The 20307-nt window shown below is 39.3% G+C and overlaps 1 protein-coding gene across 9 annotated transcripts in view; it reads left to right on the top strand.

Moving 5' to 3' along the window:
- Lmpt (Limpet) overlaps positions 1 to 16049 on the top strand; it is a 1284547-nt gene extending 1268498 nt beyond the window's left edge. For all 9 annotated transcript variants that reach the window (XM_067135221.2, XM_067135218.2, XM_067135222.2 and 6 more), the window contains 3 exons: positions 3942 to 4111; positions 13184 to 13370; positions 13540 to 16049. In XM_067135221.2, coding sequence (XP_066991322.1) covers positions 3942 to 4111; positions 13184 to 13370; positions 13540 to 13697 — 515 coding nt within the window. In that variant the 3' untranslated portion in view covers positions 13698 to 16049. The remainder of the gene's footprint in view (positions 1 to 3941; positions 4112 to 13183; positions 13371 to 13539) is intronic.
- The last annotated feature ends 4258 nt before the right edge of the window (positions 16050 to 20307 follow it).

The raw sequence follows: 20307 nt of genomic DNA, 5'->3' as shown, positions 1-20307 counted from the left end.
GAAGATCATAGCACTGGCCTAAGTAGCCCAGATGGTAGACCGCTAGCCTTCTGAGCTCAGGTTGGCAGGTTCGATCTAGCCTCAGCCCGGTGGTATTTGAAGGTGCTCAGACATACCAGCCTCTTGTAGGTAGATTTACTGGCACGTAAAAGAACCCCTGCGGAACAAAATTAATATTAAGTGAGACGTAAGAGCAGTAACATTAGAAGATCATAGCAACCTGAAAATTCCCACGACCCATTTGCAGTATTTACCTTGACTCTACATCATCTTTTCTACTGATGTAACACATATTATGAGAGGATGGCCATTCATTTGGTAACTGTTTCACTGCAGTAAGTTAGAGAATTCACTCGGTGACTAGCGGAGACTTGCAATAAGATTAAATAAAATGTACATATAAGGTTTCGTAGCCACCATCGTGATTTATGTGATATATTTTTAAGCTGATAATTAGGGAAGAAACAAGCTTAATAATGAAAGTTCTCCCAGTAGCAGCAGTTGGAGAGTGCGATCTCATGTGACCTACTCCCAGTAAAACCAGACCTGCTGACACTGGCTATATTAGCCGCGCTCTCCTTGAACAGTAGTTTACATCTTCGTCTTACCTGAATGGAATGAGCATTGATGTAATAGGGCGAAAAACGACCCTTCCTTTCATGTACAAAATCAAACTAATTCTTTACAATCACATTCCTTTCCAACAAGCGCGAATATACATATAATAAATTGAACCAGCTGGTGCTTGTTCTCGTGTGGGGAGATACAGCACGCGGGAGATATCAACCCATTGTGTGTGAACTATCTTTTGAAAATAGTTTTAGTGCGATGCACTGCGCTGCTCTGCTGCAGAATATTGCGCTGCTATGTGGTTATAGAGTGCCAAGTTAAATGATGCATTGCGATGTATCACTGACACTGTGAAGTTGACTCCATACCACTGGTTACCAGTACCGGTAGTCAGCCACATTTCACCACCAAGTTCTGCTAAGAGAAGCAAAGATGATCTGGATAATACCGTCACTTCATCTTCATCAGGAACTGTCACCCACCATATCAGTGGCTTAGGTCTCTGAGACCGGTCTTTATTACTGCTTGCAGGCTCATGGCGGACCGCTTTGACATCGACCAATCCTGGAAGGGTGAGTCGTCAATGAAGACTTTTGGAACACCCGCACATACCCTAGTTCCGACGAGGAAGCTGATGGGGAGTGACTTCGCACGAAAAGGGTGGTGCCGTCTTGAACAGATTTAAAACCGAGCACGGGCGATCAAGCTACTTTGGTCATAAATGGGGATGGAAGGAATCTACTACGTGCGACTGTGGTGGGGAGAGGAGACCATTGGACGTACAGTATTATTCAACGCTTCACTCTTGCATTCGCCAACGGCCGTAGCCGTGTTGAAACACCGGATCCAGTGAGATCTCCGAAGTTAAGCAACAGTGGGCGTGGTCAAGATTTGGATGGGTTGCCACGTGCTGTTGGTGGGAGGAAGGGGGAAGGGTAAGGGAATAGAGGAGCGGAAAGGAACTGGCCACCCTACCGTACGTAAACTCCGCTCAGGCACACCTCTGCGGAGGTTCGGACCTGCCTTCGGGCAGAATACACCCTTACCTAACTCTGCATTCCTATCCTGGAAGCCTTAATGAAGTCTATATTCTAATTCCTGATGTTAACTGGCTAAAAAATTTAAAAGTTTACAAATATGCGAGTTTTTTCTTTCACTGTAATACTACCATACGATTACTGCGTTGGTCATAGATAGAAAGACGGTCTTATATAAAATAATGGGATTGAAAAGGCCAGTATTATTGTTGCTAGAAAATCTCGTGTCTACTTTTTTTAAAAGTAATTATTAATACGGTATTCGATATTTTCCACCGTACAGTGGTCTTCCAATGATATAATGTTAACTTTAACCAGTTGTTCACACTCTATTGCCTCACTGTTTAATTATTCCATCAAGTATGATATGTATGATCAACCCTTGTCCCGTTTCTGTACAGGGTTGGGTATGAAATGAGATGAATCCTCGTAGCGAGTTTTTACGGTCGGATACCCCTCCTGACGTCGGTCTCATCAGAGGAGTTAATGCAATGAAATGAATGACGTTATATATGACAGTGGGGAGAGGGTGAAACCCGGTAACGGCACGTAGCCTACTCCTGTCGAATAGCACGAAGGGGTCTGCTCAAGGTTTAACGTCTCCATTCGACGGACGAATGACTAAAACAGCGTCATATGCCCTCGCTTCATATGAACACTGCGAAGAGGTTTGGAATTGAATCCAGGTTTTTGGCGCGGAATCTAGTAATTATAAATTGTATACCACCAACTCTCGTGATAGGCATGATTTTTGGTATCGAAATTGCTTCAAAAGTAGTTAACTGTAACGTTCAGATTATATTAGTTAATCAGAATTAACTTTTCTTCTTTTTTTTTAATAACATAATTTTCAAGGCTAATGGAATATGAAGCTCCGTACATTTCACCCAAAGTTAAATTCGATATTTTCTATGCTCGTCTGTCTTCCAAATTTGTGAAAGTCAGTGCAAAAAATGCTAAATGCAAACCCCACTCTCTCACGGCGTACATTCTCGGTAAACATCTATTATCACTGTAATATCGCTCGTGAAAATCGAAGACAACACGTCTTTTAGTTTACCTACCTATTTCTAGGGCTGATAACCTTGCTTTGCTTCTTTAAGCAGTAGAAGCAACCACCACCACCACAAGCTACATATTTCTGAACATTCAAGACTCCTTCACCAGCTCATTTGTCCTTCATTCTGTAGAGATCGTAGGATGTTCGATACATCATTGAGGATAGTACGGATAATGGAGTCGAGATTCAAGGAAGACTAATGGTGGTGGTGTTTGTTTCAAAGCAAGGCAACCAATAATTCTTGGGTGCACGACTGGATGGCTAGATCCAAGAGATGAAAAATGTGCATCGTGATTCTGTATTGTATAGACCTGCAAAATACAGCTCAAATCATATTGCCACCGTACTGGAACCGATTTTTGCGGTGTCCCTTTCTCTTCTCCAGACAGATACAGATGTGATGTTAATTTTTACTTTATTTTCCTGAATGACAAATAAACTACATAAGATATCGCAATAGCATCTTATCGGACAGCTTGCTCACATCCACAACGCTGTTGACGACTACAGTGTCTTAACCTACACGAGATCTTTTGCCGTTATTTACCCTATAAATATTTGTCGCAGTAACAGATTTGACAGACATGTACGGTAGAATGAAGATAACAAAAATGGTTTATACTGAGCTGAGCTAAAGTAATAAAACTCTAAGCTCGCAAGAAGTGAAAAATTATTACATTACCCATCATAATAATAATAATAATAAATAATACGTAATCGTTTTATACGTCCCACTACCTAATTTTGACGATTTTTGGAGACGCCGAAGTGCCGGAATGTTGTCCCGCAGGAGTTATTTTACATGCCAGTAAATCTACTGTCACGAGACTGACGTATTCGAGCACCTTTTAAATACCATCGAACTGAGCCAAGATCGAATTTGCCAAGTTGTGGTCAGAAGGTCGGCGCCTCAACCATATGAGCCACTCAGCCCGGCTACATTACAGGTATAGGGTGCCGCAACTTAAATATAGGCCCTAATTTTACTTCCCTTTGTACCCTACCTTGAGGAATATAGCACCAGCCAGATGATGTTTTTTGTAAGCAGCTTTGGCCTCTGTATTTCTTCATAGGTAAATAATATCTCACATTCTCAACTGTTTAAAAATGTATTTACTTCATGTTTTAAAATATCCTACTCAAATACTGTAGGCCTACGACAGCTGTTGTTGTAAGAGAAAGTCTCATTAGTATGCTAAACTCACTCTACAAAATGTGAAGGGTGGAATAGCACATAGGAATTCAGTCATTAAAAGTAATTTATTTTGTTTCAGGGACGAAGAAAATGGAGTATAAAACTCGCCAGTGGCATGAGAAGTGTTTCTGCTGCTGTGTCTGCAAGACCGCGATTGGGACAAAGAGCTTTATCCCACGTGAGCAAGAAATCTACTGTGCTACATGCTATGAGGAGAAGTTTGCTACTCGCTGTGTCAAGTGCAACAAGGTAAAGCTTTCTATTATTTTATTTTAATGAAAACAAGTGTACATACCTTACCTTAGGATTTTGAATATCCTTGACTGAATTTGAAATGTCAGTATGGAAAATGACAGAGGGTATTATAGCTTGAAAGAAAAGTACTGAGTGGTTAGCACATAAATGTAAGGGTATAAACTTGCTTACTGGATACTAAAGATTACAAATTAATTTTGGTTGTATCCTGATCAACAATCTTCAATAATTCGAGATTTTTGTTTAATAGTAAACGCTGCCGATTCTGTCTTTGTGGTTAAGAGGTAATACTCAGGGAAATACGAGAAGTCCAGTGCAGAAATTGAAGACAGTATGATTAAGCACCATGCCTTGGCTGGACTTGTACCCTAGAGGAAGTCTGTGGACAGATGACTACGTCGATCATATAGCTGCCTGAAAGACGGAAGACTGAATCCCTGCCAGTGTTAGGCCTTGAACTCTGGTCCTTCTACGGTATGCGGTAAAACAAACAACACTGAAAATTGTTGCTTATCTCCTGTCGTTTCCCTGGCAACGAAGCGTTTGTTTATTGTATGACATATTGTGGATTTAGGCCTAGTATTGTTGATTCTTGCAATTATGGTTCTCACAACAGAGGAGAAATGTTTATCGTAGAGCATTATTTCTGTCCATATGGAGTGAATTGTCAGAATGGGCCAAGTTTGATTCACTTTAAACAGTACGAGGAGCGATTTAAGACGGCACCAAGTTGGCAAGTTCCGTCATTCGGGATTGGTCTTACCGCATGACAACGAAAAGGGAGCAACAGGGCGTCCAAGAACCACCAGAAAAGAGAATCTTGGACAATTTTCCCAACAGGTGTTACAGTCCCCAAAGCGTACGACGAACATGTTGAAACTCTTTGTTCGAGTGATAGGTCTGTCCGGCAGATGTTCGAAGAGCAAGTTGCTCAGCAGAACAACGGGATGAGCGAGCCCAATTACAGTATTACAGCGGGTGGTTGTCCATAACGTGTGAGGATCCAGATTTCTTCTGCAACATATGGTTTACAGATGAAAGTCATATTCACCTTAGTGGCTACATCAACTGACAAACGACTCGTTTTTTAGTATTTGAACGGCCTGCGTGAGTTACGATTTGGTGCGCCATGTCCAGTATTGGAGTATTGGGCTCTTATTTCGTCGAGGAAGCTGCACAGAATCTAAAAGCAGAGGACCGTGTAGAATACAGAGACCTCATTATTACCTCATTCGTGCGCGATTTGTGGGGTTTTGTCTCGCCAGAGGCTTACTCCTCCAGCGACACTGGATGCAGCGTAATAGAGCTACAGCTCACACCGCGGTGTAGTCGCTTACCCTTCTGCAGAGACACTTCGGAGTTCACCTGATTTCTCGCGGAACTCCATTCGCCGTACTCTCCCTGTTCTCTGGATCTCATGTCTCCACCAGTGGCGGTTCGTGACATTTTACTCTAGCAGTGCTGTGCCACCATCTCTTTCCCCTCCCCAGTCGGTCCAGTATTTACTGACCAGCACCACGACACTTCTAGATGAATAATAATAATAATAATAATAATAATAATAATAATAATAATAATAATAATAATATGACACTGGCTGAATATAAATCTGCTTGCACTACAGCATGAATTAATTAATTAATTAATTAATTAATTAATTAATCAATGGAATTTATGCACACACATTAACAGGCTAACAGCTAATCCAATCCCGACTACTATGACACTGCACTGTTTCACGGATCACAATCACTAGTGATATTAACAACATTCATGAAAACAAATAAATAGTGCACGATCGAATTTCTCTCTCCTTGCTCAAATTACAAAGCATGACAACGCATTTAACATTTGACAATCCTACAAATAGTGCCGTCACGTTATGGTTACAGTTTGAATATTTTAGCTTCTTTATAGAACTGAATTGTTTAAATAGTCAGTATAATGGAATTCATTGTTTTGGAATTAAACTCTAACAACAATTAATTTAAGACGTGGGGGGAAAGAGCCTAGGTACATTGTAAAGTGATTGGGATGTTGCTGAAGACTCTGCCGTTCATCGCTTACACCCACCTCCACTCTTCTTACCTCTGACAAGCCCATGTCCTTCCAGGCTCCTCCAACATACCGCACACTTGTTAACTCTTGGGATCTACTGAGGGCTCTGCCGGGCAGACCATACACCCGCCTGCACTCTCCCTTCCCCTGACAAGCCAACATCGTCCATCCAGACTCCTCCTGCACCCCGCACACTTGCAAAGTCTGGGCACCTTTTGAGGGGTCTCCTGCTATAGTCCGAGAGCTAGACGACTAAAGAGAAAACATCGTGCTTGTTGGAAGGCAGCCACGGTCCGAAAGCCTTTGCCATTTTCTTGACAAGAGAAAAGCAGAATGTTTAGAGCCGAAGTAATGAAGATAACATTGTATAACTGAATATCACACCACGTAAGTTCGACTTCGCTATTGTTCGGAGATCAGAAGAATGCACTTGCCCGGTGAGGCACGGGGCGAAGGGGTTGTCGCCAGCAGATTCAGTGACGTAATCGTTACCATTGCAACCCCGCTACTACCCAGGCGACTTTATATTATCTTCTACTTGCAGCTCTTCGCTCTTGTCAGTTGTATTCCAGCTGTGTCTGCGCTTGTTCGTGTTCCTTTCTCAGTTGTTCGCCATTTATCCGTTGTTATTGCTGTTGCTCTTCATTCTTTCATAGCTGTTCAAAATCCTAAGATTACTGTGTCCCCGTGCAAGCTACATTTTCATTTTTTCCTCAGTACTGTACTTTGTTATTTCTTCAGTCTCAAACTGTTCATTCAATTAACTTCATCGCTCATGTTTTCGCATAGTGCTCAAAACATTTATCTGAGCTCCATATTGATAACCTTTATACTAACGTATTGCAATAACTTGCATTTATTTATTTATTTATTTATTTATTTGAAGATTAGTGATAGAAAGTGCAAGCTTTATTATTCCCAAAGCGTGCATGTCGTAAACTTAATGCATTGTAAAGTGATACTTACGAACTATGTTATTGCACTAAGACAGACATCACAACCTCGAGACATTCATTATTACGCGTAATTCAGAATTAATTTATTTGACATGTTAGATGTAGAAGCTGGGAGGTTTTCCGTAGTGGATACTTTTTGAGTGTGAATGTGCAGCATTTGGAAATTATGTTCTAATTATGGACTAGCGAAATGTATTAACAACAGGAACCATGTTTTGCCATGCACTTATATCTTTATATACACATGTTCAAATGTTAGTGGAGAACTTTCTAGTCTTGGGTTTATTTGTGTAAGATTCATTATTATCGTATGCTTGTTTATAACAAATGCATGCATTGATGAACTGAGGTGTGGATATATTATAACAGAAAACAACTGGTTGATTTCAAGTCAGTGGAAAGGTATACAACCCAGCTACAGTTCCCTACCCCTTTCAGTCGTTTTAGCCCGATTAAGGTGACCACGTCCAGGGAGAAAATAAAAAAAAATCATGCTTTATTAAAATTAGAAACATTGATTTTTATTAAATCTCCGGACATTTCTTCTTATTCTTCTTCATATTATTATTATTATTATTATTATTATTATTATTATTATTATTATTATTATTATTTACATCGGATGAGTTGGCCGTGCTGTTTGGGGCCCGCAGCTGCGAACTTGCATCTGGGAGATAGTGGGTTCGAGCACGACAGTCGGCAGGCCTGGAGATGGTTTTCTGTGGTTTCCCATTTTCACACCAGGCTTTACCTTAATTATGGCCACGCCCGCTTCCTTCCCACTCCTAGACCTTTCCTATCACATCGTCGCCATAAGACCTATCTGTGGCGGTGCGACGTAAAACAAATTGTAAACAAAAAAATTAAAATATTATTTACAAATACGAGGATTGTGGCGGTGTTTAGCAAATGTTCAGACTGAACGCTGAAATGAAATGGCGTGTGGCTTTTAATGCTGGGAGTGTCCGAGGAAAAGTTCAGCTCGCCAGTTGCAGGTCTTCTGATTTCACACTCGTAAGCGACCTGCGCGACCAGCCCCCGTGTCAGCGAAATTAACCAATTATGGTTAAAATTCCCGACCTTGCCGGGAATCGAACCCGGGACCCCTGTGACCAAGGCCGGCACACTAACCATTTAGCCATGGAGCCTATAACGAAGAAGTATGTACGTTATTATTCACATCTCAAGAGAAGTTTCAATATAGGCATAGCCACAATGTCTACGGATTTCATTGCTTATGTTAAATCACAAAAGAGAAAATAATTATATGATGCATTTTCATATCTTTTCATTTCATATCATTGAAAAACCTGACCGAAATAAATTAAAAATAAGTTTTTTTTGCTGGTTGCTTTTCGTCGCACCGACACAGATAGGTCTTATGGCGACGATGGGACAGGAAAGGACTAGGCGTGGGAAGGAAGCGGCCGTGCCTGGTGTGAAAATGGGAAACCACGGAAAACCATTTTCAGGGCTGCCGACAGTGGGGTTCGAACCTACTATCTCCCGAATACTGGATACCAGCCGCACTTAAGCGACTGCAGCTATCGAGCTCGGTTAAAAATAAGTACTCTGTATATTTACTTCCATAAAGTATAATATGTCCGCCTCTGTGGTGTAGTTGTTAGTGTGATTAGCTGCCACCCTCGAAGGCCCGAGTCCAATTCCCGGCTCTGCCACGAAATTTGAGGGCTGGAACGGGGTCCACTCAGCCTGAGTAGAGAGGGTTTCGATTCTCACTTCAGCCATCGTCGAAATGGTTTTCCGTGGTTTCCCAATTCTTCTCCAGACAAATGCCGGAATGGTACCAAACTTAAGGCCACGGCCGCTTCCTTCCTTCTTCCTTGTCTATCCCTACCAATCTTCCCAGCCCCACACAAGGCCCCTGTTCAGCATAGTGGTGAGGCCTCCCGGGCGAGGTACTGGTCTTCCTCCCCAGTTGTATCCCCGACTCAGAGTATGAAGCTCCAGGACACTGCCCTTGAGGCGGTAGACGTAGGGTCCCTCACAGAGTCCGAGCGAAAAACTAACCCTGGGGGGTAAATGGATTAAGAAATATAGAAAGAAAGAAAGAAAGAAAGAAAGAAAGAAAGAAAGAAAGAAAGAAAGAAAGAAAGAAGTATAATATCATATTAAATGAAAATCCACAGCCTTTTTCCAGTCATTTGACCGGGTTAGGGACGGAATGAATGAAGCCCCATCTAGCGGCGAGGATAGAAAATGTGCCGTCTGCCGAACTCCTCTGGGACAATGATAAATGGCTGATAGATGAAACGAAATGTTAATGGAGTGTGTTGCTGGAATGAAATACGATAGGGAAAACCGGAGTACCCGGAGAAAAACCTGTCCCGCCTCCACTTTGTCCAGCACAAATCCCACATGGAGTGACCAGGATTTGAACCATGTTATCCAACGGTGAGAAGCCGGCGCGCTGCCGCCTGAGCCACGGAGGCTACTGTAATATCATATAGGTCTATCTAATATACGATAGGGATTTTTTATTAAAATTATTATGGAGTCTTTACTATTGTAGATAAATAAGACACCAAAGTGATTAAAAACAACTTATTTCTCAACGGACGAGTGTTACGCCGAGGATGATGAGAAATCAATGAAATTCAAAAACAACGTAAATCAAAATACTGGAACTCGAAATATCTATCTAAATAATGTTTTAAACATACATTTGGTAACCGGGCAAGTTGGCTGTGCGGTTAGGGGCGCGCAGCTGTGAGCTTGCATCCGGGAGATAGTAGGTTCGAACCCCACTGTCGGCAGCCCTGAAGATGGTTTTGCGTGATTTCCCATTTTCACATCAGGCAAATGCTGGGGCTGTACCATAATGAAGACTACGGCTGCTTCCTTCCCACTTCCAGGCCTTGCCTATCCCATCGTTGCCATCTATGTCGGTGCGACGTAAAGCAAATTGTAAAAAGAAACAAAAAAAAGTGGGTATTCTTTATCATTACTAAGAGTAATTCTTTCACTAGAAATCCAAACATATCGAAGCAGTGGCGCCTACCTCAGTTGATTTAAAATTATTATTATTTATAAACTTTGAACCGTTATCTGCAACTCTTGTCTCTGGAAGTTTTCGAGACAATGATCCTAATTTTCATAGCATGCTGAAATAACGCTTGCAAAAGATTTAGCCAGTAATATTGCAGACTTTTGTTATTATTAATTCTGTGATTTGATATGTGCGAGCAATACCAGTTGAGGCAAAGCAATATGTGGATCAACTAAGTGAAAAATCAGACCTATTCTTCCGAGTGTAACATATCTGATTAGATCACGCGAGACGCTGAACACTGCAAAGTGTGAGTCAATGTTTTCGTGTAGCAGATACGAAAAGATAAGAGCCGATCTGTCTGGGCTGAACAGGAAGTTCGTGCTTGCAGCCACATTCCTCATTCTTCCCACCTCTACACAGTACACGTGTATTATCTCTTTATGTAATCAATTACAGAGTGCAATAACGTTAAATATTTTTGAAAAGGAAGCGGGGTGGCGCCCAAAAGCCCTTCATGCACGAACCGCCACTGGCCTCCACATGTTGATAAACGGGGTTAAAAGTCAGGTTGTGAGTTTCACAAATAGGAAAAGTCCTCTCAGTTTTAACTACTGCGTTGATGGGGCGAAAGTTCCTTTTGGGGATCATTGTAAGTATCTAGGTATTAATATAAGGAAAGATCTTCATTGGGGTAATCACATAAATGGGATTGTTAATAAAGGGTACAGATCTCTGCACATGGTTATGAGGGTGTTTAGGGGTTGTAGTAAGGATGCAAAGGAGAGGGCATATAAGTCTCTGGTAAGACCCCAACTAGAGTATGGTTCCAGCGTATGGGACCCTCACCAGGGTTACCTGATTCAAGAACTGGAAAAAATCCAAAGAAAAGCAGCTCGGTTTGTTCTGGGTGATTTCCGACAAAAGAGTAGCGTTACAAAAATGTTGCAAAGTTTGGGCTGGGAAGAATTGGGAGAAAGAAGAAGAGCTGCTCGACTAAGTGGTATTTTCCGAGCTGTCAGCAGAGAGATGGCGTGGAATGACATTAGTAGACGAATAAGTTTGAGTGGCGTTTATAAAAGTAGGAAAGATCACAATATGAAGATAAAGTTGGAATTCAAGAGGACAAACTGGGGCAAATATTCATTTATAGGAAGGGGAGTTACGGATTGGAATAACTTACCAAGGGAGATGTTCAATAAATTTCCAATTTCTTTGAAATCATTTAGGAAAAGGCTAGGAAAACAACAGATAGGGAGTCTGCCATCTGGGCGATTGCCCTAAATGCAGATCAGTATTGATTGATTGATACCTACATATGGAACATGCTACGAGAACCAGTTTTTCAAGACAGGTGACAAATATTACCGGTACTCCAGAAGCAATCGTCATTTTCTGTATCTTCACAGCAACCTTTGTTCATAAAAATGTTCAATAATCTTCAGAAGCGTTATGAACAATGTGTAGCACTTGATGGTACACATTTTGAACACACATTTCACTACTGTACGACACCAAAGCAATTAAATAATATTTCAGTGTGTCATTTATTTTGTCGCATACGGTAGCTGAGAAGCTATCACTGTGTCCATTGAGTTCAGTAAAGTTCAAGGAGTGTTCTTTATTTTAGATAAAAGATACAGACTTACCATAAAATCTATGGTTGGAAATTCCAGTGTCATTTTCATTTCATTGAAAATCCACAGCCTGTTTCCATTCATTCGACCGGGTCAGGAATGGAATGAATGTAGCCCCCATCTAGCAACGAGGATAGGAATTGTGACGGCTGCCGAAGCCTGTCGCACTCCTCTGGGGCGATGATTAATGAATGACAGATGAAATGAAATGGTACTGAAGAGTGTTGCTGGAATGAAATATGACAGGGAAAACCGGAGTACCCGGAGAAAAACCTGTCCCGCTTCCGCTTTGTCTAGCACAAATCTCACATGGAGTGACCGGGATTTGAACCATGGAACCCAGCGGTTTAATTTCATTGTGTAGCAATAATAATAATAATAATAATAATAATAATAATAATAATAATAATAATGTGTGTATAAAACCTCTTCGACTACTGTATAATCGGTATTTAAGGGATGCTAGAGTGCCAGATTTTTGCATTGAAAAAGAGTGCATTTATCTGCCGGTAAATGTATTCGGAGGTCTCAATTGTGTTTGAGGACTTCTAAATACGCCCGGCTAAATGGTTAGCATGCTGACCTTTGGTCACAGGGGTCTCGGATTCGATTCCCGGCAGGGTCGGGAATTTTAACCATCATTGGTTAATTTCACTGGCAGGGGGAGTGGGTGTGTGTCGTCTTCATCATTTCATCCTCATCACGACGCGCATGTCGCCTACGGGTGTCAAATCAAAAGACCTGCACCTGGCGAGCCGAACATGTCTTCGGACACCAAAAGCCATTCGCCAGTTCATTTTTAGTTACAAATACCATTTGATAATACCAGAATTTGATTACGTCCTTGAATATAAGGGTGAATGCTTAGTCGTCCATGCTGAAGTAACGTAATTGGTGGGCAAGCTGTGACATGTAGATGAAATTTAAAGAACAAGTACAATCATAATATGTTAGTCCAGTAAAAAATGAATAATTATTTAAATATTGACTGTATCTTACCAACGAAATGGCGTATGGCTTTTAGTGCCGGGAGATCCCAGGACGGGTTCGGCTCGCCAGGTGCAGGTCTTTTGATTTGACACCCGTAGGCGACCTGCTCTTCGTGATGAGGATGAAATGATGATACACTTTTATAATGTTTAGTACTTCTTGATAACAATCTGTGTAGGTTATATCAGAAGCGGTGATCAAAAATATTGTGTACAGCATAAGTAAACTTAACATTCTTTATACAGTAGATGCTAATATTGCACATTTGTAAAAGGAATACGCACGCACGTGCGTGCGTGATAGAAAGGGATGGATTGGATGGATATTAGAAACTTGTAGACTAGTCATTATATTCAAGATTTATAAATGCTAAAGAATATTCTGTGAAGTTAAGTGATTTGTAATTTCTTTACAGATTATTACAAGCGGTGGAGTGACTTACAAGAATGAGCCATGGCACCGCGAGTGCTTCACATGCACTAACTGTAACACCTCGCTAGCTGGACAGCGCTTCACGTCCCGAGACGAGAAGCCTTACTGTGCCGATTGCTTTGGTGAGCTGTTTGCCAAGAGGTGCACTTCATGCTCCAAGCCAATTACAGGTATATTTTCTTTTTGTGTTATTAATGTTATTGTCTACATCAGTCTTTCCTCACCTGCGATTGATAAATAAGGTTGCTGTTCTTGTTGATTATATTCTGTTAAAAATAAGTGTTAAGAGTATCAGCAATTTCAGATCAGAGCATTAATAGTGACCATTCTCTATGACAGGAATTGGTGGCACACGCTTCATCTCCTTCGAGGACCGTCATTGGCATAATGACTGTTTCATTTGTGCCAGCTGCAAGACTTCACTGGTAGGAAGGGGCTTCATCACCGATGCTGACGACATCATCTGTCCCGAATGTGCTAAGCAGAAGCTGATGTGAAGCAGACCATCACTTGGAGACCACACACAGAGCACTATCATTTGATGAATTCATATATAGAAAATGCTTCTTCCTACATATTCATAATACACGGAAATTCTCATTTTCATGTAATTCAACATCTTATTCGCTTAAATCATATCATCTGCTTTTGTGTGGAATTATAGAAATATCCATATCTATTGGGTTTATGGAACAGCCCAGATAAATAATTCACTAATGACTAATCTCATTATTTTGAGATAATACACGCTGACATAACAAAACACGTATCATCATTGTGATGATATAACTCTGCCACAGAGTTAAACGTAACTATCCTAGAATTTGAAGAATGCCATATCTTTGTTATTTTTTTCTATATTTCTAATGAGAGGGTAGGAGACTTGGTATAAAGCTTACTTTTTAATTGTATAGAACTAGCTTTGTAATTAAATTATTCATAAGAAAGTAAGGAATACATACACACACACAATAATTTGCTTTTCACATTGTCTGTAAGAAAGCAAATGCATTAATTAGCTCATTTTTAGAGTATACTTTTAAGAAAGAATAAGAAGAAATGTTCTCTATTATAGATAGACAGTGAAACACACTTATTTTAGTTTCTCTATCTATGAATAGAATCAGAGGAACTTTACTAATACTCAAAGAAGTGCTTTTTGTACAAAACTGTAGAATATTGAGAACTAGAAAATTAATTGTGTAAGAAGATAATAGATATGTCTTTTAAATATTAATGAAAGAGACCTCAAAACTTTTCATTTAATTTTGCAAATCAAATAAACAGATATAATATTTTTATGAAACACTTTTTAACAAAATACTTGTTAGTAAAACTGGAATATATATATATCATTTTGTTTCTCCAGTTGCCTTAAAGATCTTCAGGCTAGTTCCATTCCAAACAGAGTGGTCCCTCATTCTATTTGAGGCTGTTCTAAGTGCATTAATACTAACGTACACAGCTGACCAAATATGATAGAGTACTTTTTCTCTTTTTTATCAATAAAAATTCTAGAATTATTTTTCAACTACTATAAAAATATTTCCTTGAACATAGTCATATTTTATTACAGTATATTGCTTTCTTTTGTAATTGAATAACCATCCTTACTAACAAAAAACACCAGGGAAAAGAGGAGCCTGGCACTGCACTAACATGATCTTCTCAGCACCATGCTTGCATATTTTAGGTTATTAAAAATATTATAGAAAATCTGAAAAAAAATGAAGTACAACATAAACACACACATACACACATGTAAGGTGACACGTAAGAACATCTCACACGGAAATCACTTTGAAATGTTATATGTGATAATTATAGTTATATATTTGCAAGAAACGGGGGGGGGGGGGGGGGGAGGGGGGAGATGTGGCCTTAAAAATCGTAATGAAAAACTAAGATATATATACAGTTCTATTATTTTTTCAAGGTCATGATTGAAATAACAAAAATGAAAAAGTATTGTTGTACTTACGACGAATTCCATATCCGTCCCAAACTTGCTTCTGAAGTTACTCATGCAGGGCAGAGGATGAAATGATGGAGAGCAGTTGGGGGAAGAATTACTATGTACATGTAAATAAGTAAAAAGATCAATGAACTGTATATTTATCTCCAAAGAATAAGTAACACTTCTCTTTCTAAATTATTATGAAGATGAAATGTCTATAAATTTCTGAAAATAGGTGCAGAGGAGGAAGCTGATGTAGTTATCAACAAATATCCTAGAGAAGTGAATATGTATTGTTGTGTTGTGAATAGTTCTTTATATATATTATATACATGTTTGCTTTCTGTTACTGTTAGATCAGTTTTAGTTTATTTCTTATAGAATTTTATTTAGGTCCTCATGTATGCATTTATTTGTATTGAAGAAGTAATTGTTATGTAACCAAAAATTAATCAAAACTTGAAAAAATATTTATAGGTGCTATGCCAATGTTTGGTGATGGAAGTGTTGACAAAAATGAAAATTCTTAATTTAATACTAATGTTTTTTTTTTTAATTGTGAACATGAATTGTGAACTGATATTGCAATATTGCAAATAATTGTAATAATACTGTGTTGCTTTGTAATATGACTTCTAGTCAGTGGGTCCCATCGCTGTTCACTTGGATTGTTACAGACATACGCTGCAGATTCGTAGTTTCATAATTTTATTTCTTCATTGAAAATTCCTGATGTAAGAAGTCATTCTGTGGGTAAAGAAGTGAAGAGTAACTTTTTTCTTTTATGGACATTTTTGTCTTAATGCCCTAATTTTTCTCGTATGGAATGATGTTATAATATTGTATATTCTGTTCATACACAACATCATAATAAATATTAGTAATTGAAAAATTGCAGAGTATTTTTTAATGTCTCTGGTGATAAGAAGTACTCTGATGCCTTAAAACTTATTCATTCCAACTCAAAGTTTAACTTGTTTGCTCCATGATAGATATGTAGTCTTTCACACTCAGTCTCCATAAATGCTGGGATAGTATTTTATCTCTTATCACTAATGACATCTTAACACATATTAGCCTCAAAGATTTTATGTTACCCTATCCATTTTTAATTAATTGCTGCAATGTGTGAAAATGTGCAAACACAAACATTTTAAGAAAAGTACTTATCATTTGTGTACTCATTAACTGATTTTGTTCTTTTATTGCATAACTTGATATATCATCATTCACAAAGTTTACCATGACCACATATGCATGAATCCAGAGGTTTATCCAAATATTTGTATGAGCAAAGAAATTGTTGATAGCCATGTACAGCAAGTTTTATAAGAACATAATGCAATTCCAAGTTCACTGATGTCCAGGTTCTGACAGTCATGACTCCCATGGAATTAAATTCAAACTAAATTTCCATACAATGTTCCTTTAAACTTACTATTTCTTCCTATGCTGTTTTGCTAGATGGGAGAACAAAGGCAGTGAAAATTTTCTTTGGGACAATTACACATTTGCACATGTATTACAGTGAAATAGAAATTCGGCATGATTATACAATTAAAATGTCATTTAATACTTGACTAGACAGTAACAAAGTAACAAACACATTTACTGAGTGAGACTGCAAGCGGGTGAATCATACCTCAGTGTCCATGACCTTCGTAAAAGTATACCCCTGCTACCCTTCCTCACAGCACATACTACACGCTGCTGCGCTGTATGAATCGGTTAGCCACAACAAACAACATTTTTGCTAAATATTTTTCTTAATAATTAAAGAAAGGAATTATCTGAAAAACAGTAGGGATTGTACAAATTGCTTTTTTTTTAATAATTTCTACTTTCAGGCGATTTTTAGTAACTCTTAGGTCATTCAGTCTGTCAAAACTTAAAAAAAGGTCAGGTGGCTAAAATGCAATAAAAATGTATTTTTTCTCCACAAAGTAGGGGGCGACTGCCAACTTACAAAACTAGATGTACTTCATTAGCTGCTCTCTGCTGACCTCAAATGTAAAGGGTAGTCATAACAGCATGACTACTGTATATGATGCAGAACAATACATTGCATTTTCTGTTTTCCAATTAGAGGCTGGTTGCACAGTCGTACAGTAATCGCCACTCCCATCACCACCACTGTTTTCCAATTATTCTAACTTCTATCTCCCTCACATTGCTGAGACAAAAGTGGATTTCATCAATACACAAACATTGAATTTTCTAAAGAACAGTGCCATAGATATTGCCATTGTTATCAGTCTCTCTTCATGTTATGTCTGAAAATTCTAAAGAGGTCATAGTTGTACTAACTCATGTACAGAACAGTTTTGTAAGAATTAATATCAGTTGTTTTGTTGTTAGAGGAATTAGGAAAAAGGAGGAACAACCATTGGAAAATAGAAACCTTGTATCAAGGAAGGTAAATATTATGCTTAAGAATGCTTAATGTAAGAGACCAATGTCTTTTTCAAAGAGCTACACACTTTGCAATATTATCATTAGTGTTCTTATTGTTATTTGGTACCCACAATTAACACTTGTCAGCCTTCCTGGATTTCCACTATCCTTTTACTCATGTACCCAGGTCCTGAACTTACTTGTTTCTTGAACCAGTGTCTCAGAGGGTCTGGCCAGATCATGGAACATATCCAAATCACGAGAAGTTCAAGAATTCTGTGTGTATTCTAGTGTTAGGCATTTGAGAGATAATAGATGACGGTATAACATGAGATAATGCTTTCTCATAACAAGTGTGAGATTTACAAATTTAGAGTACAACTCTGCATTTGACCTCGGAATTTTGACATTGACCAAGGATCTGTCATAGGAATTTCCCTCTTTCATTTGGATCCTCTCTTATCTCACCATTGTGAGTGAAGGCCAACCAGCATCAGCATACTAGTGTGGTGCACTTCTGGTATTTGGCATGTCATGAGATCAATCTGTACTGATAAGTGGGTTTACAGAGGTAAAAAGCTTCCTTCCATTCCAGTGGCGTATGCTGCGATCAAGACGCCGGCTACCACTAGACTTAGGTTACTCCTTTTCGATAGTAGGTTTCGTGAATGTCAAGCCTCAAGTGTTTTGAGCCATTGGAGTAGCCTGCTGTGTTGTTACTGCCCTGGCCTCTGCCACTGCCAATACTCAACACCTGATCACTGGAAATGTTAGCTTCGGGTTTAACAAATTAAAGTCCACCCTCATGGCTAAATGGATAGAATGTTTGCCTTTGGTCCGATGGTCCTGGTTCAATTCTTGGAATCAACCTAATACTCTTAATTCCCCTGGCTTCGGAACTGGATGTTTATGACGTCTTCGCCATTCATTTCATCTTCATTGGGTCACCACCAAGCTTCTCCGGACACCGCATTATTATTATTATTATTATTATTATTGTTGTTATTATCAAATGAGCACGTGGAATTTTACAGCGTTACAAGCGGTCGTACATGTTGTTCACTGGTTTATTAGCTTTCTCAGTAGATCAGTGGTGGTGTCTGACCCATGATCACGGGTTCGATTCCATACAACAATAGAGAATACTAAACCTGAAAGATTACATTTCATTTTAGCAGACCTACGTATAAAAAGAAAATTATATTGCTCCTATAACAGTAGACATTGCAGTGTCTTCCTACAAGGATGCAGAAGTAGACGAAGTGAAATACCAGCACTCTGTTATCTATGTAATTAAGTCGGAAGTATGAGGTGAGAAAACATCTGTGATAAGGAACATATGGTTGATCTCTCTCTCCCTGATCAGCAGTGGCGAACTGATGGACCAAAGCTTTGCATACCTATCCCCTCAGTCCCCTCAACTATCTGATATACAACAGCAAGCCATGCGAGCTGAGTCGAGGGGAGAGGGACGTACCGCCAGGGCTGCAATGTCGGTCTCCGATGCCTTTCACTCACAAATGCGAGCGACATTTTCTCTCATTGTTTTCAAGTTTTGTAAATGGAACGATGCGTCAGATGCTTACATTATAATGTCTTTAAGATTTTCATTGTCTCATTTGAGGTTTAAGATAAAAATTTCATTGTTCCGTATTGAAAAGTATCACAGTTAAAATTGAAATAATAAATAAAGAGGTTCAACCTATTCAATACAAACGAATAAGAAATGCAGTGATTACATTCTTATTTAATAATAAGTAGAAGTGGTACCGGTTTCGACCCTAGTCTACGTCATCAACAGCCGATTAAAACATGAAAAACAATGCATAGGAAAAAGAAAATAAAAGACCAAGTTCACTCCGGATAAGTAGAAGAGGTGATATAAAAATGACAGGGGTAGACACTGTAAAATTCAGAAGAAGTAAAATGTAAGTCACTTAAAAGAAACAGTGCGTAATTTTCTGAACAGCAGTATGGCACACACAGTGTTAGGCAAAGTCTTATAATGTTTATGAAAAGTGGAGAACGGTTAAATGAGCTAGCTTGTATACACTGTCAGGCACAAAGTCATAACACAATCAAACACATATGAAGATCCATCATCGTGCTGAAGCTGAAGATGAGTAGATCAATTGAAGTAACTTGCCAGCTCCCGGCGATCAGCATGATATATTCACATGTAAAAATCATCAAAAACAACCATTATTAGTGTCAAATCCATATTTTTCAGTATCACTGAGGTGAATTGTGACACTCTCGATGCCGTTTAAGTTCAATTTCAGACACCATTGGCATGCGGGTCATAAGGGGTGAGAAATAAAATGTCAAAAATGACCGAGATTAGTATTGAATTCACAGTTTTCCGGTTCGCTAGGCTAATAGGTGACAGTCGCAGTGACAGTAGGAATCTTGAAAATCTTGTGCCATGCATAAATACATACAATCATGGGCGCCTATATGACAGTTTGTAGGGGGGGCCCAGACCTAGGGGTATGTAGCATTTTTAATATTTTGGAAGATAAATGGCTGCGGCCCCACCTTGCCCCCGGGTATGGGCGCCCTTGCATACAATAACTTATTTGTATTGTGTTTTTGATAGGGTTAACTTTTCCCCACACAATACGGGCTGTCACAAGGACAATGTTCCACACAAATAAAAAAATCTAAAACTTTAAATTGAGCATACAACAATAACTCTAAAACTATAATAACCGGGCGAGTTGGCCGTGCGTGTAGAGGCGCGCGGCTGTGAGCTT

This window comes from Anabrus simplex, chromosome 1 (genome assembly GCF_040414725.1).
Source record: "Anabrus simplex isolate iqAnaSimp1 chromosome 1, ASM4041472v1, whole genome shotgun sequence".
NCBI lineage: Eukaryota > Metazoa > Arthropoda > Insecta > Orthoptera > Tettigoniidae > Anabrus > Anabrus simplex.
Note: the sequence above shows the minus strand (reverse complement) of the source record. Positions and strands in the feature narration are given on the sequence as shown.